Source organism: Rhinoderma darwinii, chromosome 3 (assembly GCF_050947455.1).
Source record: "Rhinoderma darwinii isolate aRhiDar2 chromosome 3, aRhiDar2.hap1, whole genome shotgun sequence".
Lineage (NCBI taxonomy): Eukaryota > Metazoa > Chordata > Amphibia > Anura > Rhinodermatidae > Rhinoderma > Rhinoderma darwinii.
The window spans coordinates 12,258,323-12,278,825 of record NC_134689.1 but is presented as its reverse complement, the minus strand read 5'-3'; the positions used below and the strand labels follow the sequence as shown (position 1 = coordinate 12,278,825).

The window sequence follows — 20,503 nt, the reverse complement described above, 5'->3', positions numbered from 1 at the left end:
CATAGATGATAGTAGAAGATTATATATATGAGTATTTAGGCTATTCAATGTAGCAGTGATAAATAGTGGAGGGGCCACAGCACTAAATCAGCTCTACGGACCCTTCCCACAGGTTGGACCCCCACCGTACATAAAAGTGAGGTCATTATTGATGGATCACTTTATAGAATGGGAATAACCCTTTAAAATTATACAAATTTGTGTCTACCTGTGGCCACCTCTACAGAGCCTTAGGTGCTTACTGAATACAGCTCCCATTGAGATGAATAATAAATCACATTTTCACGGAAAGCCCTCCTAAATCCATCAGTAAGATAAGCTAAATAGGGAAAGGAAGTCCAAGCTGAGAAGAAGACACAGACAACATGCAGAATACCACTGAGCAATGCGGTCCTCATTCAGTTGCCATATAATGGGCCATAAATAAATTTCAACAATGTTTTGGGAGACCTCTTCAAAAAGGTTTAAAAAATAGTCTCCAACTTTATATTGAAGAAAATGTACAGCCCTGCGAGACCTGCCACTGACTCCCCACAAGCTGCTTCCCAATGGTTCTCCGCAACACGCTACAAATCACCACCTTGCCTACAGCCATACCTGCTGCCCGAGTGGGTAGCCCATAGCCAAAGAGTAACCCAGGAACAACCAAGAAAATCCCATTACATGGAAAAAAAATACCCAAGACACTCTACATTTATAAAAAGTATTAGTTAAAGAAGTCAAATCCTTAAGACTCTCATACTAATAATGAGATGGTGCCACAAGACCCCCTTGGACATTTGATTTTCCATTGAATTGGTGTGTCTAGCATTTGCTTACCTTTCTTTCCTCCACCAAGACTAACAGAACAGAAAAACTGAGAGACAAACATTCACCTGGGTTATCACATTGACAGGACGAGAGCGCTCGACACCTGGAACAGGTCACCTCCAAGGACATGGCTTCATTCCATGTACTTGAACATGTAAAAATAATAATACGTCGCCCACCATGAAGAGAGAAGAAGTCAGAGCTGCCATTAACAAGGCCGCCACATTGTAAAACAAAAACTCCAGATTTCAATCAAATCAACCGTGAGACTCGTCAACCAGAGAACCGTGAAGATCTTCAGCTCTACAAACTTATCAGAGAGGAGCACGTCTTAAATACAGGTCCACACCTGCAGATCCAGGGAACACCCAAGGTGGAATAGGGTTGAAGATAATAATCTTCCAAGAAATAAAAAAAGGAACAGGAGGGGCTTTTGAAATCATGACCTTCCATGAAGTTCCTACTGAGGATACAAGTATTTAATGATAAGTTGCCAAGAAGATCTATGAACAATTATATAATAGTATGAAAGTAGTGAAGCCGCTATAGTTTTGTTGGTGGATATGGTCATCGGCGCTACTTTTTGTCCACATAAGTTTTTATATGCTAGACCCATTGTCAGCTAATGAATACAGGGAAGGTTTTTAGTGATGGTCAAACTGGACCACCAAAAGATCCTCCAGGGGACCCAGACTCTGACACAATTTGTCTGTTTGGCTAATAGGAGCGATTAAAGAATATATTCATGAGGGGAGTGCACCTTTCGACTCTCCCTCCTCCTTTTAGCGGTGATTGCTGTGTATCCACAGGAGCCCATTAATCACTGTGAGGAGGGGAGGAAATAGGCAGGAGAGGCGGGGGGAGCTCTCCCTTTATGAATTCACCAGATTCATGACTATGAACCCAATATACTCTTTGATCGCTCCTATTAGCCAAAGTGCCCCGTATTTTATAGTGCTATTTTGATGAATTGGTGTACGGACCTATATCTGTAAGGTTAGGTTCACACCATGTACTGTTTTTTGTTGTTGTTTTTTTTTTTGGGGGGGTGGGGGCAAATTTACCGTTACAACAATATGCAACTGGATGTTGAAGAACATTTGTAAAATAGAAGTCAATGACAACAGGATAGGCATCCGGTTACATCCTGTTTCAAAGGTACCTGTTTTTCCTATTCTCACTTTACCTAGGGCAGCATATTTAGCGGATAGGACCACCCATTTTAAGATTACAGTGGGCAATCCCGGTCCACAAATCCTTGCCAACATTATTTATGGTGCAGGTTTAAGACGGCTGCCAGTTTTCATCACTTCTGTCTTCTCTGCTTTTACATACATGGCACGGTGCTCATTGCCACTGCCTCTCTTGGTCCTTAGGGCTTATTCAGACGAACGTGATATACGTCCGTGCAACGCGCGTGATTTTCACGCGCCTCGCACAGACCTATGTTAGTCAATGGGGCCGTTCAGACAGTCCGTGATTTTCACGTAGCGTGTCCTCTGAGTAAAACTCACGACATGTCCTATCTTTGTCCGTTTTTCGCGCATCACACACCCATGGAAGGCAATGGGTGCGTGAAAATCACGCGCAGCACACGGAAGCACTTCCGTGTGACGCGCGTGATTCGCACAACAGCAGTAAAAACTATCAATGAAAACAGAAAAGCACCACGTGCTTTTCTGTTTACAAACATAGTGTCATAATGATGGCGGCTGCGCGAAAATCACGCAGCCACACATCATATGCTGCTGACACACGGAGCTGTTATGGAACTTTTGCGCGCGCAAAACGCACACGCTCGTGTGAATCCGGCCTAAAGGTCATGTAATTGATCCCATGATCGCCAAAATGCAGGTAACAAGAGGAAGCTTCTGGGTCTAGCTTAACCCAGAACAATGTGAGCTGTGAAGAGGAAAAATATATATAAAATAGGAAAGTCCCCCAATGGTCTTTTCTGACCTATAAGGGACAGACCACAAAAATCAAAAAAAATAAGTAAAAAAAATAAAAAATCAACTTGAAATAAATATCTCCTGAAGAACGGCCTCGCACCAATCACCGCCGTAGTTCTAGCCACAACCCAATTACCCTAAATCGCATTATATAAAAACGGTAGAGAAAGGCGAACACGAACGTAGTCTATGATAGGATAGATAGGCTCTATCTATATAAAAGCTGCGTCACAAATGATAAATTATACACAAACACATTTATAAAATGGAACGCGACTAAAATAAGAGAAAACTCCCGTCCGGATCGCTATTCCTGATGGACCGGTTGGGACTAAAGCTTTTTTTAAAGTAAAATTCTGGGCACGTGACCAACTTAATTAAAAGCATTAGAGCAATGAACAGGTTTATATGGTAGATTTGTATTTCAATTCCATAAAGAATGTTCTTGTTGCTACTGAACAGTTCAGGAATCAAACAGTTCATTAAAACAAATCTGCAGTTCCCATACCGGACCCGTGATGCGTAGACTTCATTACGGTGTTGAATGGCTGCCATGAATTCAGACTTATTTTAAATAATAAATGAAGCAACTTAGCAAATAGTCTTGATTAAAAAAAAATATATAATAATTACCGTTTTGTGTATGCAGCTCCTATGCAGACCTATTTGTCTTTATGGTTATAGACTACAAAGAAACTTGTGTGTAGTTTGACTCAGAAGTTATGCGTTACTGTCTTCTATCTGGCTTAGGTTGCCAGACGGTGTGGAAATTTTACTCGGTCATTGATCATTAGGCCAAACCCCACATCAAAACAGCGTCATAGGGTCAAAATTGACATTTCAAAGCAGTTGCTATGACCGAATTGCTCTGTCTAATTTACAAATTTATCAGTTTAGCAAATAGTGCAGAGGATTTCCTAATAAATAACCAGAATTGGAAATAGTTTTGTTGGAGTTCTCCTTTAACATTAATGTGAATGTCCTCCCTCGAGCACTAATATTTTATTTTAATAGACCCAAGATTCTGTCCTGACTCCTTAATATATGTTTACAGCAGTCAGAGTTCCATTTTTCTGATACATAGCTCCAAATCCCCTGCATAATAGACGTAATAGTTTATTTTTTAAATTTTGTCTGCCTGCAGCCACCACTAGGGGGAGCTTAGGAGTTACTGCATACATAACTCAGTATGCATTGAAATCCTAAGCTCCATCTAGTGGTGGCTGCAGGCAGACAGAATTTTATCTATAGGTTTTATGTCAGGGGATTTGGTGCTCAGAAAAACAGAGCGCTGACTACTATAAAGATATATTATAAAATAAATCAGCACAAAATGTTGGATCTAAAAATAACATATGTGGTGAACATGCAGCTAAGGGACAATGTTCTGCATATAAGTCAGCAAATGATGCTTATGAGAAGTATAGGTGAGATTTGGTAAAAGAGGAATATAATCTTTTCAGTTCCTAGAAGTAAAAATAAAAAATATAACAAGCTCATGTGAACTTTAAAAAGATCTAAAAAAATAAAAATAAACACGTGTTTAATTCTGCATAAAGGGGATTTTCACTACAATAAATATCACCAGTAATTATAGAAGACCCATCGTAGAACCAATAAGACCACCAGTACAGCTCCCACTGTGTCTGCCACCCAGCTCTACAAGACTCCTGTGTGGCAAATGTGCCTAGTTATTTGGTGATCAATTCCCTTCGCCCCTACCACTTTATAAAGCAGATTTGCCATTCAGAAATCCATAAAAACTGCCACCACTAGGGGGAGCTTAGGAGCTTCCTGGATGCAGTTATACATTGAACTCTATAGTAAAACAGCATGCAGTGAGGTCCCCCTAGTGGTGGCAGCAGGCGGACAGAATTTTATCATCTACCTCTATATCTATGCAGGGGACGAAGGCCTCATGCCCACTTCAGTTATTTTCTTCAGGGTACTATCCGTTTTTTTTTTTTAACTGATAGCACCCTGACACATTAATTTCAACGGGGCCACGCACACTTCCGTTGTTTTGACGGTTCCGTTGGTCTGTTCCGTCAAAAGTAGAACATGTCCTACTTTTGTCCGTGGTTCAGTGTCCGTCTCACCCATTGAAGCCTATGGGTCCGTCATCCGTGTGCCGTCCGTTTTTCACGGATCCGTTGCTAAGCAACAGCAGGGCATGCCAGAGTTCCCTGCATTGAACACACAAGATGGATTTTAACGGACCGTTAAAAACGGAAGACAAATGGAAGCACGACGTCCGTTTAAAACGGAACGGATGTGGAGTGACAACGGAAACCACACGGAAGTCATAACGGACACAGGGAAGGATGTGTGCATGAGGTCTAAGCGCTTGGTATCGGAATAAAAGATTGATATTCACGGTAAGGTCGTAATTTTTTTTTATGATTTAGCTCGGAGAGTAATTTTTTTTCTTCATTATTTATAATTTATTTTCTATAGTTGGGTTACACTTGTATACTTAGTGGAGTAGCAATATGTGTTACCATAGCATCTAATCCGATCTGCTGAAGAGCTCCAGAACCTCTGGTTGTCACCCGCTGGAGCGGTCCACGGTTGCTAAGCAACAACCCAAAGATATTTAGGTCACTGCTCATTAAACAGTGTAGATATGAAATTCATTTGGGAGGCGATAAAACTCCCTATTGAATAATTACCCAGGGAAACGGTTTTTACCGGAGATTCCTTCTTGATTTATTATTATGACCATGGAGCATAATAAGAACGTAAGAGTATAAACAGCTAATCCCTGGACTATGATATCTCGTGTATGAAGGACAAAAACCCAGCAGGCAGCCATTAAATGGACACTAAAAGTTTCTACTGACTGTGCAGTCGAATATAATCTATTGTTCTCGGTTATCCGTCATTTCAGGCTGTAGAGAGACTGACGGTAGTGTTCGTCAGAAAAATCCCTGCCCCCTACTTTATGTCCCATTCTGGAAACCTCCAGGTTAATGGGATAGGGTAAAACAGTCTTCATGACTCCTGACAGTGCCAACAATGATGGTGAGCTAGGCCAACTATGCCACCATGTTTTTTTGGCGGTTTCTGTAAAGTAGCGTTACCACAAGCTTTGCTCTGACCTGAGCGAAGCTCAAACTGTTTGAGATAGTGGTTTATGAATCAAACGTGGGACTTGTAGCTCTTAGGACTGTGAAGGTTTTCGTTACGTCCATGGTAGAACCTGAAATGAAACCTACCAAGGTCGTCCAAAATTCCTCCACAGTGAAAATTATAGGAAGCATTTGTTAGCAATTATTGATGCTTCAAATGAATCTCCGCCTTTTATCATACGACAGGGTCCAGGTGTCAGCGATAAAAACGGCCTTTCCGTTTTTCTCTGACGTTTTGCATCCATTCCATTTCCGAGCCGTGTTTCCGTTTTTAACGGCCGATTGTGACCGTTTTGCATCAGTTTTAAAAACAGATGAATTTCATTTGTACATTTTTTTGGTCCCAACCCACTAAAAACTCCCACAGAAAGGTCAAATGATCACCAAGTCACCATTTTCTCCTGCTTTCAGAGTATAGAGAGCTTTGTCTGATCCCTCAGCTTCTTGGCATGGACATCTGGCTTTTTCTCTGCTATTTTTTACTGGCTACCATGTCCTCACAACTATTGAACCGTGTGCTGCAGCTTTGGCTGATTTGTCGGCAATTCAGACAGCAATCACAGATGTTGATGCCTTCTGTAGATAGCGCTACACTCCCCCCTCCCTATACATAACGCCTTTGGGGCACCCTCTAGGAGTCGAATCCCTAGCCAGAGTGTTGCGGACGCTCTGGCCAGGGATTCCTCTCCTGGAGGAGCCCCTGATATCACTGTCCATATATGGACAGTGACGTCAGGGGCTTCTCCAGGAGCGGAATCCCCGGCCAGAGTGTCGGCAGTGCTCTGGCTGGGACTCCTCCAGGCTGTTAAAAAAAGGCTGTCACACGGCCGAATTTCCCTGTTGTGTGAATAGGGCCGTAATAGATCTTTATCACGGTGTGAGCTCAGCTTTTCTGCTACAAAGCTCCAAATCCCCTGAAAAGATATGGATTTGAAAAATAACATGCTGGCTACCTGCACCTACCACTAGAGGGAGCAAGGAAGCTTACTGCCTGATGCCCTCTTATTGAGTTCAATGTTTAACAGTTTGCAATAAACTGCAATGCTCCCTCTAGTGGTGGTTGCAGGTAGCCAGCATGTTATTTTTTTTTTCACACAAAGTATATACAGTTGATTTGAGGCTCTGTTTTGGAAGAATGGAGCTTTGGCCGCTATGAAGATATTACAGAATTGATCGTCACGGATTTAAAAAAAAGTTAAAAAACTTCAGGCCGGACATTCACTTTAAAAGGTGCTATGGCCAGTAATTGAATTGAATGGCTTAGTTATTTTTTTTTTACATGTGTGATCTGGGTGTTGCTTAAATGGAGTAAAACTAAAAACTTATGTACACACTCCAGCTCTTTATTTAAAAACTGCTTCGTTTCACAAATGTTTTAATAGGAGACATTTGGAGGAGGGGGCGTGAATACTTTTTAAAACTAGGTCTATAAGTTATTCGTTAAAATTATTTCTATGTTCCAAAATAAACTATGAACGCCTTTTCTAAGCGTGTATGAACAGACATTTGTCAACGCAAAAGCAACAGCAATCATTATATACCACCCGTGCCCTAAGGCCGTGAATTTAAAAAACAAAACAAAAAACAACATTCATCTAATTCCTGTCATGTCTCATATTACTGCCACAGGAAGTCTGCTAGTATATTTCCAGAATCGAATCTAAGGAACTACAATGCCCAGCAATACTGGATAAAAAAATAGGGTTTCGCGCTAAAACCTTCTATTAAAAAACATTGATTTAAAGCACGTGTTGGGGAGACAAGACAGGACATAGAACATTCCTATGACAAGCCGGATTGTAATCCACTAGCAGCTGGCTCTTTATTTAGCAATGACCGAAACAAGAACATCGGGAAATTGGGTTTGCAAAATTTTTGAAAGAAAATTTTGGTAAATAAAAAAAAAGCAATGAGGTAAAGAAAAATGCTCATGCCCAATGGTTGTATCAAGACACCATCTGAGTACACAGACTATATACAACATACAAGTCCTACATTTTCCTCCCTGGTCATGTTTTTATCCCGAAGTAGAATGATTTCTTATGAAAAAAACTCTAGAGGAATTTTTTTGCCCACTATCAAAGCCGTCGAGTTACGGTGCACCAATAAAGTGAAACCTCTAGAACTGCAACTGGACACGAAGTATAGTGGACCCTCCTGTTCTTCACCCTTAATCCCCTTCATGGAAGTAGGGCCTTTCCCCAGATCGTGGCCCCGGAGTAGTCACCGATTGGCGGCAGATGCGCCACGAAGAGGTCAGGACAGGACGTGGTGATGAATAAAGATCAAGATCAATACCAGGAAAGTAGTCGAAGCTGTGCACAAGTACCAGGGAAGATCCAATGTGAAATCAGAAAGTGGAGTCAAGCCGGTATTAGGAGGCAAGGAAGACTCCAGGTAAACCCAAAAGGAGCGACGGTCACAGAATAGGTTCAGTCAAGGTCTGGAGAGCCAGGGAGGAGACAAATAGGCCACTTGGGGTTATGTCATCTGGCCGTGCCAGTTACCATGCAATCTTTTCTTAGCGCAACAATGATCCGGTTTCAGGTCGGCATAACGCAGCCATATTTTAGTGTCTGTTTTACAGCTGTAACACCCGGATGCCCGAAAATCCTACTGTGCCGATCTCCACAGAACCCTACGATGTTCCGAGTTTGGTTCAGTAAAACTGCGGCCGTAATATGGATGCTAAAATAGGACCTCATTATGGCCGTCTGAAACGGGCATAAGGCCGGTTGTTACATATACAACGACAATGGGGCATCTATTAACCCCTGAGTGACCAGCCTATTTTAAACCTTGATGGCCAAGCTATTTTGTAAGTTTTTCCATCATCGCATTCAAAGTGATATAACTTTTTTGCGTTGACATAGTTGTATAAGGACTTGTTTTTTATGGAACAAATTGTATTTTTTAATAGCACCATTTTGGGGTACATATAATTTATTGGTTAACTTTTATTAACTTTTTGGGGCATAATAGAAAAAAACCCAGCAATTTTGGCACTCCTTTTTTGCGTCTTTAATTTACGCCGTTTACCATATGGTATAAACAACATAATAACTTTACTCAGCGGGTCGTTAAGATTGCAACGATAACAAATGGACATAGTTTTCTTATGTTTTCAACTTTTACACAGTAAAAACCCTTTTTTTTTTTTTTTTTAATTATTTGTGTTTTTGTGTCTTTATATTTGAAGAGCCATAACTTTTGTATTTTTCCGCAGATGCAGCTGTATGAGGGCTTTTTTTTTTTGCTAGACGACTTGTAGTTTTTATAGGTACTATTTTGGAGTACATGCGACTCTTTGATCACTTTTTATCCCATTTTTTGAAGGCAGGATTTACAGAAAACAGCAATTCTGGCATGGTTTTATTTTTACGGTGTTCACCAAGCAGGTTAAATAACATAATAGCTTTATAGTTGGGGTCGTTACGGTCGCGGCAATACAAAATATGTGTAACTTTTTTTTTTTCATAATAAAGCATTTTGTAAGGGGAAAAAGTGGGTTTTTCATTTTCTTTCACTTATTTATTAATAACTTTATTAAACTTTTCTACTAGTCCCACTAGGGGACTTCACTATGCGATCGTCCGATCGCTTTTATAATCCACCGCAATACTTCTGTATTACTGCCTGTCCGTTTACAACAGAGGCCAGAGGCATGGCCTAGGAGACATCCACTACAGGCAGACCAGGGGGCATTTATTAGGCCCCCCGGCTGCCCTAGAAGACACCGGCACCCTGCGATCTCATAGCAGGATACCGGTGGGGTGAGAGAGGGAGCACCCTCCCTCTCTCCAAAACCACTTAGGTGCAGCGCTCGCTATTGAGCGCCGCATCTAAGTGGTTAAATAGGCGGATTTCGATCCGCCCGCTCGAGCAGCAATGCCCCAAGTTCTCAGCTACCTCTGGCTCCGTGAAAAGCCGTATTGGCGGTCATTAACGGGTTAACAGCTGCTACATCCAGACCCCCGCGGTTCTTATATCAGTATAGGGTTTTATGGTGGAACCATAGGAGAAGGGATCTGGATGTTGCAGGTGTAATATACTGTAGATGCCAAATAAAACCAGCTTTCGTAAATTCTCTTTTTTTCCACATAACCTGGAAGACGAGGACAACAAATATCTACAGAATGCCGATGTTTATGGAACAACCAGTCTAACAAAGAAACTAAATAGGCCATAAACAAGAGATGTAATGTGCGCTGACAGTCACAACACGAGACGAGATTACTAGATATGAATGGCAGCGACAGATGCCACAGATGATGTCACACCGAATTCTCGTCTAGCTGCATCACAGATGACAAAGCGCTAAAACACGGCGAAGTCACCTATGGTAGATTTCAGGGACCAAATTAAGGTCAAAATTCGGAGAAATAAATTTAAAGGGGTTGTACAAGATTCGAAAAACATTGCTGCTTTCTGCCATAAACAGCGCCACACCTGTCCACAGGGTGTGTGTGGTATTGCAGTTCAGCCCCATTTATTTCAATGCAGCTGAGCTGCAATACCAGACACAACCCATGGGTGTGGTGCCATTTCTGGAAGAAAGTAGTGATGTTTTTGTAATCCTGTACAACCCCTTTAAGGGATGGAGCCCAGTGGTGTAACCATTCATGACACCCAACAGCAGAGTTTGTAGAGGCGGGTCACGGCATAGACTACTCTTCCGGAATGTCTTGGAGACCCTGGAAAAAGGGGAGATGGGGTTGCCTTCTCTGCCCATGCTGTAGACTGCTACATTATAGACTCGGCTTGGAGGAGTCTGTATCACAGGCAGTCAGAGGAGACTCTAAGTGGTCGGGGTCACCGTCTGGGGTCTGCTCTACTGTCTCGGGGATGAGGGCCAGGATCTGGTCTTTTGATACCGATCATAGGTATTGCTCATGATTCATGAGAGGTCAAGCGCGTTTTGGGGGTGTGGTCTATACAATACGTGGTGGAGGACTTGTGGCTGAAAATTTGGACGTTGGAGCCATTTGCTTAAATCGGGCCATGACCTAAACACACAGCAATGCAAACAGCTACACTATAACACACACACAGTGATACACAAATATGTAATACACAACACGTACATATAAACACACTGTATATAGGTACACACACACACACACACACACGTAAAGATACTCGTTTTGCAGGATTGTCTTGCAAAACAGGCCTTAAAGGGGGCGTGCTTATGCAAATTCATCTCAAAATTTACATTTTTGGAAGGATCTGTGGGCATGCTTGGGTGGATCGGAGCTGGGCCTTGATAATGTTCCGCCATTGGAGGTTCAAAGGTTAAGAGATATGCTTATACACACACAAGTACATGTATAGACACCTATAAACACACACCCATCCTAGCAGTGATGTGGAAAGTGTTGGAACTTTAGAGGACTTGTACCCTGGTAGTATCTACCCACAAGGAGAACATATTTACTACTATACAGGCCAGTTAGGACTATTCTACCTCTTATACCTGGTTCCGAGACGTAGCTACCCTACAGGAGCCATTTTTTAGCAAGTATGGAGATATCATTTAGTCACAGAGTCACCCAGGCTTCATAAAAATGCATATTCCCTGCCCCCTCCACTCTCTGTGGCTCTTCCTGTTGGGCTTTACTCAGTGTAATCCAATGCGATGTCTGATCTATGGCAGCCTGGGATGGAAAAACTACAAGCATCAGGTAAGTTGTTGTTTGTTTTTTTTTAAACATTTGGCAGGTGCCTGGCGTGGGGCATTGGTCACCTGCATTCACACTTGAATATTTCGGTTTTTGCTTGGAGTCATGCTTTATCTTTATATACCCTATGCTGGAGATCCCCTTTACATTTATTTAGGTTACTCTTTCACTGATGGAACATAATATAGGTGTATGACCATGCGGTACAACAGTATGTCATTTTAGCGCAGCGTGCCATATTCATCAACACAGCGCACAAGTTGTACATGGCGTACCACGTGGTAAAAAAGTTGTCCAGGGGGTGACTAGCAAAGTGGGGGCTGGATACATATAAAGTTTAGCCTGAGAACAAATATTTACAATGAAATTGCGCCAGAAAACCGCCACTACAGCATCATGCTCACATGTTCTATGTTATATTATAGCTGTACACGATATATAGCAGTCGATAGCACAATATACCAGGCAGAGACTGGTAAGAAGATGACTTTAGTGTTGACACAGTGACTCAGACGTGTTCGCAGGGCTCAGCCGCAGGAGTCGCACACAAACTGCTCGTGTTTCCATGTAAAATATAAAAAAAACAAATATGGGGTCGTCCTTTTTCTGTAAAATTGTATTAAGTCATATCGATTTCTGGGTGACGGTTCAGCTATAATTACAGCTCACGCATGGGGGCTTCACCCAACTTTCCATGAACCCTGAATGACATGTTATGCCATGACAAAGGAGCACCAATTAGAAGGAATTTTATTTTCCATTCAGGGGCCTAGAAAAGCAGAGTACCACCCTCCTCAGAGCTGTTAGAGCTGCCATATGGGTTGTCACCCAGCTTTCCTAGAGACAGATAGGACACAATATAATATTTGCACAATACAAAAGTCACCAGAGCTCTGTGTACAAGTAACACAGTTTTTTTTTGTGGTTGTCACCGACGTCTGCTATATACACAGCTGTGCGTATCAGGAATATACTATAATGAGCTTATCATTTGCCCTTGGCTGTACTCACCGGCTTGATCCCCATTCTCCAGTGTTGTATACACACTTAAAGGGCTACTGCCCAGACAGGGGTTGGATTTTCTCCTAAAAGCGACTCTCCTGAAATCCTCTGAGCTCATGGTTGCACTATTGCAAAATCCAGTCCGTTATCCAGATTACAATCCGTCCTCCCTGTGGCGCCACGCTACGCCTCAGATGCCCCCAAAAGTGCCATCCAGGGGGTCTCCCTGTAGAAATCTTCAATATACATTTCCTATAAGCAGAGCCGACTCCTTGCAGTTTACTGATCCGCAGCTACTGCTGAACACTGAGCCCAGTGTGAGTGACACCACCAGGAATGCAAAGCCACACCCATTCCCTTAGCTCCGCCCTCACCTGAGGGGGATCTGCTCACCTGAGCATCACAACTATTGCATTGCCTGTGCACGCTTGTTGCTACGGCTGGGTCTTTCCAAATATAGAACAAGATTCACGCTTGGCTTTCTGTAAACACAGGAACGAAACCTCTGCGGAGATTTAAGGAACGTTTAAGGTCTCGTTCACACTGACATTGGAAATGGAGGATCCGTCCACAAACCACATTCATTTCTATAGGATCCAGACTGATGGCAAAATACACAATGAGGCATATTTACTATTTATTCTCTATGCTCCATATTTATCAACTTGGCGCACACCGACAGGATCTTCCGTGTCATAGCACACCGCCACTTTCCGGAGACGTGATTGGAGGAGATTTGTCAAAAATGGTGCAATGGTAAAGTGGAGTAGTCGCCACTCAATATCCATGGGAAAGACAGAAACAGTGCAGCGCTCGGCGGTTTCCGTCATTATTATAGAGAATGGCACATGCTCGACCGTGCTTCCGTTTAAGCTCCTGCTCACTGCGGAGGTTCAGGACCCCCGTTTTCACAATCGATGGGGGTCTCAGCAGTGGGGCCCCCAGCGATCAGACATTTATCCCCTATCCTGTCGATCATTTATGATTCTAGGAAAACCCCTTTAAATAAAGGCCCTATTACACCGGCTGATAATCGGCTGGGGCAGCGAGCGCCGATCAACGAGATATCGTTGATTGGCGCTCGTTTTCTCCTGTCACACGGAGCTATGGATGGGGACGAGCGGTCGTTACTCCGATCACTCGTCCTCGTACATTATTATCATGTCGGCAGCGCGTCTCCCCTCTATACAGGGAGATGAACTGCCGACAACGATAATATTTAACTTTTTTAAAACGATACGATCAGCAGATGATTGAGCGATTGCTCGTTCACCTGCTGATCGCTGCCTTGTTTACACAGGACAATTATCAGCAACGATCGTTCTATGAACGCTTATATGCCCGATAATCGGCCAGTGTAAAACCCACATGTGACTATAAAGCCACACCCTTTTTTCTGACTTTACGCAATTCCCTTTCACAGGTATGCTATACGTTACCCTATGGCTGCCATTAGGCTTCCTTCACACACACTTTTTGTGTGCCGTTTTTTGTACTAGAACACACATCTAAAAACAGCTCCTGCATTTCAGACGTAATTGCTCGTACTCGCGTTTTGCGAGGCGTCCATTACGGACGTAATTTGGAGCTGTTCTTCATTGATGTCAATGAAAAACGGCTCAAATTACGTCCCAAGAATTGTCCTGCACTTCTTTGACGACGCTGTTATTTTACGCGCCGTCTTTTGACAGCGACGCGGAAAATGACAGGTTGTCGGCACAGTACGTCGGCAAACCCATTGAAATTAATGGGCAGATGTTTGCCGACGTATTTGAGCCGTGTTTTCAGGCGTAATTCGAGGCGTAAAACGCCTCGCTTACGCCTGAAAATAGGTTGTGTGACCCCAGCCTAAATGATATTGTTATATGGGGGCTATTGCTGGCACTATGGCTACAATGGCAAATTTTTTTACTATTATTTAGGTACTGCCTGGCTATATAATCTGCAGTATTATGCGGGCACTGTATGAAACTATTATTTGGACACTATTGCAAAATTTGTGCTCTGTGTGGGCATTTTATAAAGGGTTTTGGTTTTTTTAATCGGTCAGCTGACACAATGTTACTAACATATTTATTTTCAGATTAATGTTATGTTAGTTCATCTATAGGCTGTGGGTGTGGTCACGTAGAAGGGAGGGGCTTAAGAACTTTTGTGCCAATAAGAACCTGCGGTGTAAATCTATCAGAGGTTATGAACAGTTATCATAATATAAGTGGAAAAAGTCTTCGGTAACAGTTTAGTGAAATCGATTGTTAAACCCTTCTTATCAGCCACGTCTGTTAATCTAAGGATATGTTCACACGGAGTATTTTTGGGGAGGAATATCTGCCTCAAAATTCAGTTTGGAACTTTGAGGCAGATATTCCTCTCCCTGCACGCCGATTTTTGCGGCAATTATCGCGCCGTTTTTCGCCCGCGGCCATTGAGCGCCGCGGGCATAAAACAGCGAGATATACGCTTTCTCCTGCCTCCCATTGAAGTCAATGGGAGGTCAGAGGCGGAAGCGCCCGAAGATAGGGCATGTCGCTTCTTTTTCCCGCGAGGCAGTTTTACTGCTCGCGGGAAAAAGACGCCGACGCCTCCCATTGAAATCAATGGGAGGCGTTCTCGGGCCGTTTCTGCCGAGTTTTGCGACGCGGTTTCCGCGTCAAAAAACTCGGCAAAATACCCCGTGTGAACATAGCCTATAAGAGATCTATGCCAAGTCATAGTTTCCTGTGAGGGATTGTCATAACTCTCACTCGTCTTCTTACAATGATTAACTATATGAGCTCATACGAATTATATTCCCTTATGTCTTATCTATTATATATTTTCGAAAGTTTGTTTGAAGCCCGATTTTTCATTGGTTTGAAATGAAGTGACATCACGCTCCATCCTCCATAGCGTAGCCACGCCTTGGCGTCAGAGGAACGCCACACATAAAATGGCGTTAGGTCACAGGATACTCGGAGCACAGTGTCGGGCGCTGGCTCTTCGTCTTCTTACAGCCCCCCGGGATGGACGGGCAGACATGGCTGTGATGGTGAGTATCGTTGGCGGAGGGAGCCGGGTCTGTGCTTTGAGGGCGCGGTGGAGAGCGAGCTCCATGAGGTTACGTGTGCTGTATTTCAGGCCTAGGCCACACCGCTCCCATACTGACCTTCCCAACTATAATACTGCCCCTATGTACAAGAATATAACTACTATAATACTGCCCCCTATATATAAGAATATAACTACTATAATACTGCCTCCTATGTACAAGAATATAATTACTATAATACTGCCTCTATATACAAGAATATAACTACTATAATACTGCTCCCCATATGCAAGAATATAACTACTATTATACTGCTCCCTATATACAAGAATATAACTACTATTATACTGCCCCTATATACAAGAATATAACTACTATAATACTGCCTCCTATATACAAGAATATAACTACTATTATACTGCCCCCTATATACAAGAATATAACTACTATAATACTGCCCCTATATACAAGAATATAACTACTATAATACTGCCCCCTATATACAAGAATATAACTACTATAATACTGCTCCTATATACAAGAATATAACTACTATAATACTGCCCATATATACAAGCATTTAACTATTATAATACTGCTCCCTATATACAAGAATATAACTACTATTATACTGCCCCCTGTGTACAAGAATATAACTACTATAATACTGCTCCCTATATACAAGAATATAACTACTATAATACTGCCTCCTATATACAAGAATATAACTACTATAATACTGCCCCTATATACAAGAATATAACTACTATAATGATGCCCCCTATATACAAGAATATAACTACTATAATACTGCCCCTATATACAAGCATATAACTACTATAATACTGCTCCCTATATACAAGAATATAACTACTATTATACTGCTCCCTATATACAAGAATATAACTACTATTATACTGCCCCTATATACAAGAATATAACTACTATAATACTGCCTCCTATATACAAGAATATAACTACTATTATACTGCCCCCTATATACAAGAATATAACTACTATTATACTGCCCCCTGTGTACAAGAATATACCTACTATAATACTGCCCCTATGTACAAGAATATAACTACTATAATACTGCCCCTATATACAAGAATATAACTACTATAATGATGCCCCCTATATACAAGAATATAACTACTATAATACTGCCCCTATATACAAGCATATAACTACTATAATACTGCTCCCTATATACAAGAATATAACTACTATTATACTGCTCCCTATATACAAGAATATAACTACTATAATACTGCCTCCTATATACAAGAATATAACTACTATTATACTGCCCCCTATATACAAGAATATAACTACTATAATACTGCCTCCTATGTACAAGAATATAATTACTATAATACTGCCTCTATATACAAGAATATAACTACTATAATACTGCTCCTATATACAAGAATATAACTACTATAATACTGCCCCCTATATACAAGAATATAACTACAGTAATACTGCCCCCTATATACAAGAATATAACTACTATAATACTGCCTCCTGTATACAAGAATATAACTACTATAACACTGCTCCTATATACAAGAATATAACTACTATAATACTGCCCCTATATACAAGAATATAACTACTATAATACTGCCCCACATATACAAGAATATAACTACTATAATACTGCCCCCTATATACAAGAATATAACTACTATAATACTGCCCCTATATACAAGAATATAACTACTATAATACTGCCCTCTATATACAAGAATATAACTACTATAATACTGCCCCACATATACAAGAATATAACTACTATAATACTGCTCCCTATATACAAGAATATAACTACTATAATACTGCCCCTATATACAAGAATATAACTACTATAATACTGCCCTCTATATACAAGAATATAACTACTATAATACTGCTCCTATATACAAGAATATAACTACTATAATACTGCCCCCTATATACAAGAATATAACTACAGTAATACTGCCCCCTATATACAAGAATATAACTACTATAATACTGCTCCTATATACAAGAATATAACTACTATAATACTGACACCTATATACAAGAATATAACTACTATAATACTACTCCTATATACAAGAATAGAACTACTATAATACTGCTCCTATATACAAGAATATAACTACTATAATACTGCCCCCTATATACAAGAATATAACTACTATAATACTGCCCCCTATATACAAGAATATAACTACTATAAGGCCTCAATTACACGAGCGTATTATACGCGCGTGCTTTTCACGCGTGTCGTACGCACCTATAATAGTCTATGGGGCTGTTTAGACGATGCGTGAATTTTGCGCTGCGTGAGTGCGTTGCGTAAAACTCACGACATGTTCTATATTCTTGCGTTTTTCACGCAACACGCACCCATTGACTTCAATGGGTGCGTGAAAACAACGCATGCCACACGGACGGTCCTGCGTTGCATGCACGAAAATCACGCAAGAGCTGTCAAAAGGATGAATGTAAACAGAAAAGCACCACGTGCTTTTCTGGTTACAAACATCCAAACGGAGTGTCAAATTAGAGATGAGCGCACCGAACTTCACCGGGTTCGGCCGAACTCGTTTTGACCGAACCCGGCAAAAAATGTTCGGGTACGCGACGTCAGGAGACAGTCACTGCCCACGGTGCTCAAAGACTTAAACTGGTTCAGCACCATGGACAGTGACTTTCGATCACAATATACATATACGTGTAAAAAAAAACAGAAGTTCGGACTTACCGATAAGTCCCGGCTCCTTCCTCCAGTCCGACCTCCCGGGATGACAATTCAGGCCAAGTGACAGCTGCAGCCAATCACAGGCCAAGCACAGGCTGCAGCCAATCACAGGCTGCAGCGGTCTCATGGCCTGCCGCGTCATCCTGGGAGGTGGGGCCGGATGACAAGAGAGGGACGCGTCACCAAGGCAACGGCCGGGAGACCGGACTGGAGGAAGCAGGCAGTTCATGGTAAGTTTGAACGTCTTTTTTTATTCACAGGTTGGTGTATATTGTGATCGGCATTCACTGTCGAGGGTGCTGAAAGAGTTACTGCCGATCAGTTAGCTCTTTCAGCACCTTGGACAGTGACGGGCGTTGACTACCTCATCTCTATGATGGCGGCTGCGTGAAAATCACGCAGCCGCGCATCATACACGGATGACACACGGAGCTGTCAAATGCCTTTTGCGCGCGCAAAACGCAGCGTTTTTTGCGCGCGCAAAACGCACACGCTCGTGTAAATCCGGCCTAATACTGCCCCTATATACAAGAATATAACTACTATAATACTGCCCCTATATACAAGAATATAACTACTATAATACTGCTCCTATATACAAGAATATAACTACTATAATACTGCCCCCTATATACAAGAATATAACTACTATAATACTGCTCCTATATACAAGAATATAACTACTATAATACTGACCCCTATATACAAGAATATAACTACTATAATACTACTCCTATATACAAGAATAGAACTACTATAATACTGCTCCTATATACAAGAATATAACTACTATAATACTGCTCCCTATATACAAGAATATAACTACTATAATACTGCTCCTATATACAAGAATATAACTACTATAATACTGCCTCCTATATACAAGAATATAACTACTATAATACTGCCCCCTATATACAAGAATATAACTACTATAATACTGCTCCTATATACAAGAATATAACTACTATAATACTGCCCCTATATACAAGAATATAACTACTATAATACTGCCCCCTATATACAAGAATATAACTACTATAATACTGCTCCCTATGTACAAGAATATAACTACTATAATACCTCCCCCTACATACAAGAATATCACTACTATAATACTGCCCCCTATATACAAGAATATAACTACTATAATACTGCTCCCTATATACAAGAATATAACTACTATAATACTGCTCCTATATACAAGAATATAACTACTATAATACTGCCCCCTATATACAATAATATAACTACTATAATACTGCCCCCTATATACAAGAATATAACTACTATAATACTGCTCCTATATACAAGAATATAACTACTATAATACTGTCCCTATATACAAGAATATAACTACTATAATACTGCCCCTATATACAAGAATATAACTACTATAATACTGCCCCCTATATACAAGAATATAACTACTATAATACTGCCCTCTATATACAAAAATATGACTGCTATAATACTGCCCTCACTTTCTCCTCCTACACCCTTACATGCTATTTTGACACATCCACTGAGAAGTAAAGAGCTCGCAATAAAAGCTAAAATTGATCACAAACACAATGTAATGTGGTGAGAACAGGCAGTATAATGGCTGTCACTATCAGCAGAGTAAATACATGTCTGTTGTTATCATTATAATGGTCCGGTCACCGGGTCCATCTTAGCTTTTAAAGGAATTCTTCTCACATAACTAAGATTATATCTTGGTGTTTCTGCGTAAATAAATACTGCGGCAGGATATAAAAAAATATTACATGTATGTCACACAACATAGATATATCATGCCTTGCAAAAGTATTCAACCCACCCCAAAAGAAAAAATATATCGTACCTTGAAAAAGTAAATAAATTACCTCTACCTGCGAGTAGAACTGTTCACATATATTTTCTGATGTCTCAACTATTTAATAAAGACATATTGAAACAGAAAAACTAAATAAATTTGCCTCATTCAATTGTGGGAGGTCCGTGTGTTATATCTGGAATACAAACAGTTAAAGACAAGTACAATGCGCCATCTTAATGAGGCCTACACAGACCGTTTCCGTCAGTATTTTTATTGCAAACCAGTTTGTGCTTAGGGCATGTTCACATAGGGCGGATACGCTGCGTAATTCCACAGATTACCG

At 41.1% G+C, this 20,503-nt stretch overlaps 1 protein-coding gene and 1 long non-coding RNA gene across 2 annotated transcripts in view; one reads left to right on the top strand and one right to left on the bottom strand.

Annotated features, from left to right (window-relative positions):
- Positions 1–12,875, bottom strand: part of FGD4 (FYVE, RhoGEF and PH domain containing 4) — a 100,736-nt gene extending 87,861 nt beyond the window's left edge. The window contains exon 1 of the mRNA XM_075855926.1: positions 12,583–12,875. Within this exon, the coding sequence (XP_075712041.1) occupies positions 12,583–12,691 (109 nt within the window). The 5' untranslated portion in view covers positions 12,692–12,875. The remainder of the gene's footprint in view (positions 1–12,582) is intronic.
- The window catches only part of LOC142748727 (uncharacterized), a 145,287-nt gene that overhangs the window by 73,148 nt on the left and 51,636 nt on the right, over positions 1–20,503 (top strand). The gene's annotated exons all lie outside the window — the stretch shown is intronic.